This window comes from Thalassophryne amazonica, chromosome 19 (assembly GCF_902500255.1).
Source record: "Thalassophryne amazonica chromosome 19, fThaAma1.1, whole genome shotgun sequence".
In the NCBI taxonomy this organism is placed as follows: Eukaryota; Metazoa; Chordata; class Actinopteri; order Batrachoidiformes; family Batrachoididae; genus Thalassophryne; species Thalassophryne amazonica.
The window spans coordinates 46281549-46294365 of NC_047121.1; the positions used below are offsets into that span (position 1 = coordinate 46281549).

At 39.3% G+C, this 12817-nt stretch overlaps 1 protein-coding gene across 5 annotated transcripts in view; it reads right to left on the reverse strand.

The window, feature by feature from the left end:
- The window catches only part of ptpn21 (protein tyrosine phosphatase non-receptor type 21), a 49576-nt gene extending 36815 nt beyond the window's left edge, over positions 1-12761 (reverse strand). Inside the window, exons 1-4 of one of the 5 annotated variants that reach the window (XM_034195315.1) lie at positions 12246-12761; positions 5570-5872; positions 2140-2309; positions 1729-1826 (exon numbers count right to left, since the gene is read on the reverse strand). In XM_034195315.1, coding sequence (XP_034051206.1) covers positions 1729-1826; positions 2140-2309; positions 5570-5749 — 448 coding nt within the window. In that variant the 5' untranslated portion in view covers positions 5750-5872; positions 12246-12761. Of the gene's footprint in view, positions 1-1728; positions 1827-2139; positions 2310-5569; positions 5873-12239 lie in introns of all 5 variants that reach the window. The other 4 variants (XM_034195313.1, XM_034195310.1, XM_034195312.1 and 1 more) reach the window with 4 other exon arrangements.
- Between the last annotated feature and the right edge of the window lie 56 nt (positions 12762-12817).

Consider the following 12817-nt stretch of genomic DNA (forward strand, 5'->3'; position numbering starts at 1 on the left):
ATTTGCTGCACTAATTGTATGCAGGTCAGGCATTTAGACATGACTGCAACCGCCAGTGATCTCAGCTGCTCTGCTATGCTCACACCAAGGCCAGTAAGTCGCAGTGCCTGATATAACTTTGCCAGCAGCGTCTGAGATTCTTCTGCCTTTGCAGAAACTGGAGGATGTGTCAGAACTGAAGCTCATGGAAATGCCATTTACACTAGATTCACACCCCTTCACAAATTTTATGGGTTGGTTAAAGTTAAATGGTTCTCATTACATGTTGTATTATAGGAAAGTGCTCGAATATACAGTCAGATAATGCTGAAATTGAGCTTTCAGACAAATGTCAACAAGCAGCGAACAGTGACAACATGATAAAATGTCAAAGAAGAAAATGTGGCTGAAAACACCATTTTTGGGGGGTTTGTCTATAGTTTGAGATTATGGATATGAAAATACTTTAAACCTGCACCAGTGGATAACACGTTTACTGTTGTAAGTTAACCAAATTAAGAGTAGTGTAGAGTACTGCAGTTAAAACAGCCTTGTAGCATTACAGAAAATCCTTAATGAGCCTCCATCCAAGAAATCAGTGTCCCATATTTTCTGGAGTATAAATCACAGTTCTTTTACTAGTTTGAAAGGTCCTGCAACTTATAGTCTGGTGTGACTTATATACGGGGGAAGAGAAACACATCATTAAACTGCCTTTTTTTTGGTAAAAATAAATAAATAAATAAATCAACAAAAAATGAAAGGTGGAAACTTCCTAACAGGGCTTGATTATTTTCAGCACGTTTAAAACCGATTCCAATCACACTTAAAGCATTCTTTAAACGAGTAGTCGTCATGGCTTTACTATTTTGCACTTTTCCTCCAGTTAAAATACACTTAGCAGTCATGCTCACTTCAAGCAAATATATGAGAATAAATATCTTTATCAAACAGCAAAGAGCGTGACAGTCATTAGACACAGTGTCTATGACTGTGTGTGTGCAGTGAGTGCATGTGCGCTGTTACAGTGCAAACAAACAGACATTTATGTCTGTGTGTGTGTCTTGTTACGGCACAAATGAAAAGACAATCATTTCCACAGCAACGTGAACAGTAAACAGATAAATGCTGCTGTGAGCTGATCTAAAACTGAACTTGCCGCAAGTTTACGAATAAATATCTTTATCAAACAGCAAAGAGCGTGACAGTTATTAGACACAGTGTCTATGACTGGGTCTATGATTGGGTTTTCAAACATTTCACTGCATGGTACGTTCACCTCAAATATGATCTGTTCAGTGGCTTAAAGAAGCCGTTTATTTGTATTTTATGCCCTTAGTGACATTAATTAGCTCATTAGCTGTGCTCCTTTACACGTATGCCTTATAAATGAATAATACTGCAATTTAATCCATTGTGCTTCTTCTTGCATGAAGTGATAAATGCAACTTATACTCCGGTGTGACTTATATAAGTTTTTTCTCTTGAAGCGGAATTTTTGTACCAATACTACTTATACTCTGAAGCGACTCATACTCCAGAAAATATGGTAAATACTTCCCGTTTCCGACAGTTCTCAGAATTATGTATTACTAATTACTTGTTCTCACAATCGAATACTAAGTTCAGCAGAAGTGACAGTTTACTAATGCTTCTGACGTTGACTAATATCATGACTGAGGCCAAACTAAAGTTCCTGTTAAAAGGCTATCTTGCATTCTTAAGGTCACGTTGTTTTAGTCTCATTACCTTGCACCGCAAGACTAGCTAAGTGAATGGCTTGTTCAAGTGAGCAGGAGATCTTGCCATCCAGAACGTCTTTCTTCAGCTGTAGGTAATACTGATATCTGCAGAGAGACGGGGACAAATTCAAAGTAGGCACCAACAACTAAATCAGACTTTTTGTGCAGTTTTGTGAAAATAACAGCGTGGCCTTGTAGTCTAAATAAGCTCATAAGCAGAAGAAAATAGTGTCTTGTTAGATTTAAAAGCAAAATGCTGCAGCTACCCCAGACACACACACAAATTTGCATATATTTACTTATTTCAACCTTTCCCCCATTTAATAAAGTAAACAAAATTCACAATAAAAAAAATTAGACAACAACAACAACAACAGAAATAAAACTATCCAAATCAATGCCACAAATGAAACTTGACCTTGTGATCTCCTGTTGCAGTTGGGTGACATTGGGGACATAAAAGACAACTCCAAAGTAAACAGTTGGCTCCAGCCCGTATTTGTCCAGCTGTTTTTTCAGTGGCTTCTCCAAATCGATCCATCTCTGCTGGTTCTGTTTGTTTAAGTGCCACAAGCTGAAGTACGTTATCTAAAAAGCATAGAACAGAGGAAAACACCACATTTGAATTTTGCTGTTTATGGAAATTTCAGGGCATGTAGTAAATGTTGAATTTGAATTTAACTAACTGATGTAAAAAACAAAAAAAAAAAAACAAAAACAAAAACAACAACAACAAAAAAAAAAACCAAGAGTGCAATATTAACACAAATGAACTGGACTAGCAATAACACATGCCAAACTGAAATCAATAATATACGATAGCTGAACGAAGGGAAAACGCACGTTGCAGCCACAAATGGCTGGAATGTGCATAAATAGTTAAAGTAGTTGATAAAGCGTTCTTGCCGCTATCGTTTCTGTATGACAACATTGCTTTTCATCCCACACATGGACGAGTTATGGTCAGCTCATCTGAGCTTTAGTTATTGATCCCTTCAGATATTGTCAAGGTTGAACAAAGTTGGACGACAATCAAACAGAACACTGACGGTACGGGAACTACACAAACGATGAGGAACTGTCAACACAGAAAGCAAAACAGAATACGGTGAAGAGAAACACATCATTAAACTACGGACGATTTCTTGTTTTGTTTTGGCTTCGGTGTCTTTCGTTAGTGGTGCGTGACCGGGGCTTGACATGGATCCATTATCACAAACAAGTGAAACTATTTAAATCCTACAAATATGTTTTTCACACAATAATCCAAGTAAATTTCCCCACAGCCAATAATATAGTTTGAAGACAGGAAGAAGACATCTAAATTCTTTGACATTAAATTGTATGAGGGTAATATAAACACCATTTTACTCAAATCATTTTTTGAAACAGTAATGTACTTTCAATTTAAGTACATTTGCCATATGTCTTCATTACAGCCACTCTGTTCCAAAATCAGACAGAAAGCAAGCAGCGAAGCTGCATGTGCTGAGGTGCGCTGCAAGATGAAACAGAGAGAAACCACCTGCTTTGGACTATATTCAACAGAACAAGAAGCACCTAACGACAAGTTCTGGCTACATCTGAACACAATTTTTTTTTACTTCAAAATGTAAAATAATAAAAGTTATGTGATTTGAGTACTTGCTGCACCTCTAAAGAAAATCTCCAAATCTTCCACTCTCTGCAAGCACATTGAAGGCAGTGAAAACAGACTGATATTTTCTGTTTTATAAACGGCTAAGAAAGAAAAATAGATTATTTTTTGAGTATTATGGCTGTCATTTGACTGATCACCTAAAATCTTCTCCACCACTATTTTAATATACTTTACTGTGTTGGAGCACACTGTGCACATAGGTTCACCCCACTGAACCCAAAATTAACAGGAAATATGTGTTCACAAAATGAGAAGAGCTGTCACATGCCCCATTTGCTGCAGTTTTAAGTGTAAGTAAATCAACAGTTCAACAAACGTTCTCCAATATCACAATGCACATTGCTGTTTTAAATTTCTGACATGTACAAAGTGCATTAGTACAGCACAGTGAGTGTGCACATGCCTCACAATGAGGTGCACATGAACGTTTACATTTTAGTTTGCTCGACTGATAATAATCCAAAAACCTGGGCCAGGCATGTACATGAGCCCACACTTACACAGGCAGTAAAAGGCAATAGCTCCCAATTTAGAATTAGTGAATGAGCCACAAGGGTGCAACTATGGCTGAGGTGTTATAGAATACTAGAAATAAATTCAATATAGATCACTACACAAACCATGATTTGAAAAGTACCAAGTAGTCACATAGTGAGGAAAAAAGAAATCCTATATAAAAGCAAACAAAAGAAGGACCAAGATCCAACCCATAATAATCTTGTAATCAAATCGCAATTTTCTGAATTGTAATCAAATGAAATTGTGAGGTGGCGAGAGATTCCCAACCCAAATCATCTACTAATCATCCAGCGGGGAGCAGACACACCTACGTGAAATTATATAGTAGGGATATGAATCTTCCAGTATCTCACAATTCGACTTCATTCCGATTCTAAATCAATTCAGTAGATACAGCTTTTTTTTTTTTGCACTTTTAGAATTGGCTGGAAGTTTGTTAAAGTGATGCAGTGTGCATTGGGTAGCTGCATCAGCTGCTGCAACAACTCCACTTCTTTCAACTCTGTGTGATGACGTGCTAAATACACTCAAGCATTTTTTGTTTCCCAAATGCATGACCTTCATTTTGCACAGCTTGCATTTAAAGTTGGTCACTATCAAGCTCCTTCTTACCTGGGACATTATACCAATCCAAAATGTGCCCAAACATTTTCTTTAAAGGCTAGAGGAGGGGGTTGAACATCTCACATTTGCTGCTCTTCAATGCTAATGACAAGCTGAGCTAATTCACTAACGTAGTGCAAATTCTTAAATGGAAGCCGAGAAAAATGCACAACAGCAACTCCACATTTACGCCTGTGAGGAGAAAGTGACGGAAAGAGACATTATTTCAAAAATCAATTTTTGAATGTTTTGAATCTATTTTGAATTAAGAATAAGAATCACGATTCTGACAATTTTTTTCCCAACGCCCCTGTTATATAGGCAAAACAAAGTTGCTTTTTTATTGCTCTGTTGTATCAAAGCTCACCAGATGTGAAAGGGTTGATCATCTTTATAGATTATAGCATTTAGTTTTTGAGTTATTGTGGACACAAGCAGCCCTGGATGGACTAAGTCAAACACCCATTCACCTACATTTTGTCTGTATAAGCCCTATGCTGTTACCAGCTCAGCAAACACAATCCATTTTTACAGATTTCTATTAATGCACACTGCAGTTTTAAATCACTATATACTGTAAGGCCGCTACTCTCCATTATTGAACTGAGCGACAACAGGATATGACACATCAAAGCTTATAACGTTTTTAGTTTGTGGCTAACAGATTGTGTCACTATATGATCATACTGTAAGCTTAATACACTATTTACTGCCTACACAAAAATACGTTCAGCAGCCAGTGAAAACTGCTACTTGTGTTTACTTTAAATTTTCTAAAACATCATTAGTTTTCTAATCAATTTTAATTAACTTAATATGCACATAATACATATGCAGTAAAACATAAATCTGCTGAGTTGCCCCACGTATTGGATGCAGGTTACAAAGATTTTATTCTATAAGCATTCAGTAACAAACTTGTTATCTTGGATTCAGCTGCTTAGCTTATCTGTTCTTTTACGCATGTGACCAGAAAACAACATGAACAGGAACACATTTTGCTGAGCTGGTCAGTCTACAGGAGAGAACAATCAGCACTTGTATTTGCATGAAAACACATACATACCTCTCTCAACTCGAGTCTCTGAGCAACTGCCTCCAAACATTCCTGCCCAGTGCTCTCCACTGAAAGTGTAAACTCAATAAACTCCCCATTCAGCAGCTGAATCCGAGTGACCAGACAGCTCTTGCTTGAAACCGTATACCTTCGTGTCCTTTTGAGTTTCAAGCCAAATGGCAAGGGCATGTCTTACACGTCTTCAGGGGGAGGTCTCCACTCAGTCCCAAAAAATTATCTTTGTAGTCCGTCCAAAGATGATGTGAGTGGTATGCCAGCCAGTCATGAGGCTCATCATCATTTCACGAGAATCTGTGCAAGAGATTAAAGAAATAACACTAAACATCTCCAATGTAATAATAAGGATTCAAACAGGATATAAAATCCCAACTTCACTGTGTGGGGAGCCCGGCATTGTCTGCAGAATCAGAAACATACAGTGAGGAAAATAAGTATTTGAACACCCTGCGATTTTGCAAGTTCTCCCACTTATAAATCATGGAGAGGTCTGAAATTTTCATCTTAGGTGCATGTCCACTGTGAGAGACATAATGTTGGGAAAGTGTCGGTACACGGACCCACAACAGGGGGCGCAAAGGAACGGAAAAAAGGTGTGTTATCACTCACAAAAATCACAAAAGGTTACTGTCAAGCAGTCAGCTGAGAATATTACCTTCCAGGTAGAACGGTATCTCGGCAAAGAGGTGGAGACGTTGTCCTGCTGATGTACCCCTGCTGATTGGTAACAGCTGTTGCAGGTGATGCGTGACAGCTGTCACCCTAGCTGCTCCTGTGAGGCGGCTGCGCCCTCTGGTGCCTGGAGCCCGCACTCCAGACAGGGCGCCCCCTGGTGGTGGGCCAGCAGTACCTCCTCTTCTGGCGGCCCACACAACACATAATCTAAAAAAAAAAAAAAATTCCGGAAATCATAATGTATGATTTTTTAATAATTTATTTGTATGTTACTGCTCCAAATAAGTATTTGAACATCTGTGAAAATCAATGTTAATATTTGGTACAGTAGCCTTTGTTTGCAATTACAGAGGTCAAACATTTCCTGTAGTTCTTGACCAAGTTTTCACACACTGCAGCAGAGATTTTGGTCCACTCCTCCATACAGATCTTCTCCAAATCTTTCAGGTTTGGAGTTTAAGCTACCTCCAAAGATTTTCTATTGAGTTCAGGTCTGGAGACTGGCCAGGCCACTCCAGGACCTTGAAATGCTTCTTACGGAGCCCCTCCTTAGTTGCCCTGGCTGTGTGTTTGGGGTCATTGTCATGCTGGAAGACCCAGCCATGACCCATCTTCAATGTTCTTGCTGAGAGAAAGAGGTTGTTTGCCAAAATCTTGCAATACATGACCCCATCCATCATCCCTTCAATACGGTGTGGTCGTCCTGTCCCCTTTGCAGAAGAGCACCCCCAAAGTATGATGTTTCCACCCCTATGCTTCACGGTTGGGATGGTTTTCTTGGGGTTGCTCTCATCCTCTAAACATGGTAAGTGGAGTTGATTCCAAAAAGCTCTATTTTGGTCTCATCTGACCACATGACCTTCTCCCTTGCCTCCTCTGGATCATCCAGATGGTCACTGGTGAACTTCAAATGGGCCTGGACATGTGCTGGCTTGAGCAGGGATTTTAAACCATGACAGCATCATGTGTTACTAATGTAATCTTTGTGACTGTGGTCCCAGTTCTCTTCAGGTCATTGACCAGGTCCTCCTGTGTAGTTCTGAGCTTTCTCAGAATCATCCTTACCCCACAAAGTGAGATCTTGCATGGAATCCCAAACCGAGGGAGATTGACAGTCATCTTGTGTTTCTTCCATTTTCTAATAAATAATCATAACAGTTGTTGTCTTCTACCAACCTGCTTGCCTGTTGTCCTGTAGTCCATCCCTTCCTTGTGCAGGTCCACAGTTTTGTCCCTGGTGTCCTTAGACAGCTCTTTGGTCTTGGCTATGGTGGACAGGTTGGAGTGTGATTGATTGAGTGTGTGAACTGAACTGAAGTGTGTGAATTGAGGTGTCTTTTATACAGGTAACAAGTTCAATCAGGTGCAATTAATACAGGTAAAGAGTGCAGAATAAGAGGGCTTCTTAAAGAAAAATTAACAGGTCTGTGTGAGCCAGAATTCTTGCTGGATGGTAGGTGTTCAAATACTTATTTGCAGCAGTAACATACAAATAAATTATTTTAAAAAAATCATACATTGTGATTTCCGGATTTTTTTTTTTTTTTTTTAGATTATGTCTGTCACAGTGGACATGCACCTAAGATGTAAATTTCAGACCCCTCCATGATTTCTAAGTGGGAGAACTTGTAAAACCGCAGGGTGTTCAAATATTTATTTTCCTTACTGTAGGTGCACAAAGCTTTAAAAAGGGCTAAGAGTTCAACTAATATACTGCATTAACCCTTTAGGAATTACAGCCATTTTTCCCTCCATTTTCGGAGGCCGTAAGTACTTGGACAAATTAAAATTAAGGATCACCATTCATACAAATCAACCCTTTTACAGCCAGTTTTCTTTGGACATGCCAGACAATGAATACAAGAGCATTTCCAAATCACCATGTTGGACTTCATTTACATCAGTCATTAAAAAAAAAGCAGAGTATAATACTGCATATTAAATTTCTCTGGAGTAGACTGTTCTCAAAAGCTGAATTACTGCATAAGAAAGAGACAAGTGAGGAAGCCCACGACAATTCTGAAGACGTTATACACTGTGTGCCAATTTAGGGACTACACCCTTCAAAGGCTGTGTCCTACAAAGATCTGGCCTTCTGAGACTGGAGCGCAAACTAACCATTCTGAAATTAGACAGTCTAGCACAAGAAACATTTTGTTATTGCATCATTAAGCCCCTGTCACACCATAATGGATCAAGGAAAGTATGAGGAGCTGATACAAATTTTGGATTTCCATTTATGTTTGTTTTTGTCATACAAAAGTCCTTTTTCCCCATCCACAAAATGAATTCCTTGTCAGCTGAGCCCACCAAATTCGCTAAAAAGTTTTGTGCGTACTTAAAATTTTGAGCAGCAATTAGGCTGAGAACTTTCCCGCTGCCTGCACGTTTGTTTACCATTTTGTCCTCTACTTGTTATTTACTTTTACAATACTCATATGTTTCTTTTTTTTTATCCTACGGCTATCTGATGTTTTAGACTGGGCTTTTGATTAGCCAAAGCTTCCGGCACAGGGTGTGAATTTTGTATGAACAGAGAGACAGGGCCGAACGCAGCTGTTTCTGGTCAGACTGAAGAAAAAGACAACATGGCTGCATGCTTTTAATCTTTTATATCTGGAACTCAAAGTGCCTGGCAAATTCTCTTGGCGAGAAGCATACTCGGACTTTTGGGCATTTGCCCGGTGGGCCGCTGCACGTTTAGACGTGCGTGGGCCGGCCCTCCCATATTTATAGAGATTATGGAAATATACAGTGTTCTCGAACCGCACGCTACTGTCAACACGAGGAAAATCCGTGATCGGTGAAGCTACAGCATTTAATCGGCGCAGCTGCAGAACCACTTCCTGAGTTTGTGTCAAAATAAAAGTTCTGTAGTGTTTCATACACGGCGCAGTCTTATTCTAGGTTTCAGTTTTGTTTCCATTTGATCACACAACAGAGACTTACATCGAGCACAATGATTGACATGACCAACAGCCAATGACAATTGGAGAAGCATACAGGGTGGCCAATCAGATTGCAGGAAGAGCAGGCGGCCGCTCCGCCCCTGTGAATGGACTGACTCCTCAGCGCCTGGACTTCTCTCCGCTCTCCTACTGATTACAAGGTTGGAATAGTTTCTTTTATCCTAATTAACTGTGCTTTACTTTTGTTAATCTTTAAATGCAACAGCTACAGACTGCAGCTCCTTAATTTGCTGCTGTGTGAATCCTAGCAGTGGTTACACATTACCTCTCTCTCTCTCTCTCACTCACACACACACTTCGGAGACACAAAAACTTTTTTCCGCTTGTGTGCTGCTTTTGCTTCCGTTTTGTCAGACCCGGCGCCAGAAAAAAAAAAAAAAAAATTAAGGGGGAGGGGGGTTTATCATCACCCCCCCCCCCCAAAAAAAGTGTGCACCGGAGGAGACGTGCGCTCCTGGAAAGCTCGTGTATTTACGCTGCACCATTGTAAAAGACTGACTAAGAGTGAAGAGTGATGACAGTATTTTTTTAAATTATTGTTTGAACGTATAGACGCTCGGTCAAGTGATCTCCTGCATACCACAGAGCCGGTGTTCTGTCGAGATGAGGTGCGCCAACTTTCAACACTCTGAGCTGTGACGTACCTTGGCATTGTCCAATAGGAACGACGCGTCGGGCCAAAACACGGAAGACTCATGGCAGAAACCACTGATCTCTACAAAATGGATTGGACCAATCCGATTGGTGCAGAAACCACTGATCTGTACAAAACATTAACGTGTGACAGGACTGCTCATTTATAGAGCAGTTTTCTGAAGAAAAATCATTGGAAATGTTTTTTTGTGTTGTTACCTCAAAATTTCTGATTACTGTTAAAAAAGTTTAGAACACTTGTAATTAAAATAGGTAAATAAATCAATAAATGGTTCTTTAGAAACCTTTCATCTGTATTAAAACCACCTGTTATTTCAGATTAGATAATTTCTTGTTCAGACATTTATTTTTAGACAAATAAAATAACATGGAAACTTGTATATTTTTTGAAGTCTGGTAGATTATTTATATATTATTTCAACCAGAAAAACAAACACTAAATAAATACAAATGTTTATTATAAATGCAAAAGGAAATAATTTAACAAGGACTGAGTGTGATTGTAAAGTAGGATTTCTGTGACAAAAACCTCATGGTTTTATATATATATATATATATATATATATATATATATATATATATATATATATATATATATATATATATATATATATATATATATATACATACATATGTAGTCATTTAAACTTGTAATTTCGTCAAAATATGTAATTGCCTTTAATGTTATCAGGATGCCCCCTCGTGGCGCCGGGAACGCGTTTTGTACTATGATCAAGGTGAAATGACAGTGAAAGTGTGTGTTTAGGTGTGTGTTCATGATGTTTAGGTGTATAGTATTTGTTCATTGGGGGTTCGGTATGGACGGGTGCGTGTGCGTGTTTGGGGGTGGATTCGTCGGGCCAATAGTGGGCTGGTCCAGAGGAAAAATGCCAGGGCCGAAATTTGTTCCCAGTCCAACCCTGGCGAGAAGGCATCACTGAGTTCTTCATTCTTATCCAAATGTGCGTTCAGACCTCTGCGACTCATGCTCCAATGCAGCTTTCCCCAATGTGCATATATACCTTGAAACTGGGAAAATCAATTTGCTGAACAGAGCTCTCTGTGTTACAAGTAGAAATGTGACATCATATGTCCATCAGAGCCCCACAACCACAGAAGACCGATAGATTACGTGATTTTGCCACTGGGGAAAAAAAAAAAATTAAATACGTAACAGTTTGTTTTATCTGTCATGGTGTGATTACACCTTTAGCTTATCCCACCCCTACACCTGGACCTAGCAACCATGATGTGACAAGCTAGAGTAGCAGGCATAACCTCTTGTTTTGTCATCATTTTCAGTAGTTATTATACTTTACTTATCACTTATTTACAACTGTAAAAATGGCGCCTGAAATTATCCTATTTTTTTAAGCCAACTATTTTGTATTGAAGGGAAAAATATATCACACAATGAGTCATGGGAGTGTTTTTGCCGCAAAGGACACATCTGTTGTATCCTACATTTCCAGAGAAAAAAAACTGCATTAGTCACCTGCATTTCAAGAAGCGTCTGAAATGAGACTGCCTAGTTGCACCACTACAACATATGCAGCCTTGGAAGGATGCAGCCCCTGAACTGTGGCCCTAATTGTAGCCTCTGAAAACTGGGGTACCTGTTAATACAATATATTAGTTGAATGCTGAAATTAAAGATGAAAGTCTACACTTCCAACACATTTTGATTGTATTATTTCAACTCCACTGCAATGATGTACAAACAAAAAAGAATTGTCACTGTACAAATACGTTTGGACCTGATTGTATACGTTATACCTGAGTCCTGTTTCCCAAAAGCATCTTAAAATTAAGACTGACTTTAGGTCTAAGTGTTGGGGAAACAGGTGTCATACCAGATCATATCAATCTAATTTTTAAAAAATATGACTTTATATATTGTGTAAGTGAGAAAAGATGTTACATGTCTTATCTCCCCATTTACTTGGATGAAACAGAGCGAATCAACGGACATTTAGTGATGCGCATCAGGCCACCTGATCTATGTTATAAATAAAGACTTCTGTGCAGTTTATTCGTGCATGTTTTTGTTTACACTAATCCCATGGCGGTGAATAGTCACACCCAGAACTGACAAAACACTCTTGATTCAACACTTGTGCACGTCTAACACACCACCTACGTACCACGTAGTTACACATCAAGTACCACTTGCCTTACACAGCATTCGGAAACCCTAATAACATGAACATACATATAATTCCTCAAACCAAAAAAAAAAAGTTTAGAAGTGTACTTGCTCGTTACATAGAAATTAGCTTTAGCGTGCTAAAGTACTTTCCAGCAAATAGACGACACCCCTGGGAAGCTGACGTCCCCACCGGTAAATATTTTGGCAAAGTTACCGTTACCCGTGAGTGGCAGCTTGGTCCAACTAGGCATCCATGAATAGTTCCACCTTCCAGGTCAATTAGTTATTTATGAGCTATTTAGCGTAATTACATAAAGAAAGTTCACTCGCAGTTTGTTTCTGGAGTTTACGGAGCTGTCCATGCCTCCTGCCGCAACAGTTCACTCAAGTTCCAAGCGTGCTTCGCTTCTTGGGATTGGAAGAGCAACAAGTGTATCGCGGCTACATCCGCGGCTCTATAGTTTTAGTACGTGTACGACCTGCAGCAGTTGGGAAATTCTTAGGTTAACCCGTAATTTTGTTGGAATGCAAACCAAATATATGGAAGATTAATTTTTAACCCGTCGCCTCGAAAAAACGGTGTAAAATGCGAGGTAGTGCCTCGTTGGCGGAAGGATACACGGAGTCTTTCAGCGCTATGACATCAGACAGCAGGAATGCCGGGGCGCCGAAAACGCTGCGAGAGTTTGACCTGTTTACCTTTACATCGACTGACTGGCAACATTGTTTGGCTTTACACACACGTTGTGAAACGATTAAATCGTGTCTCTCTTCAGTAACTCCTGCCAAAAG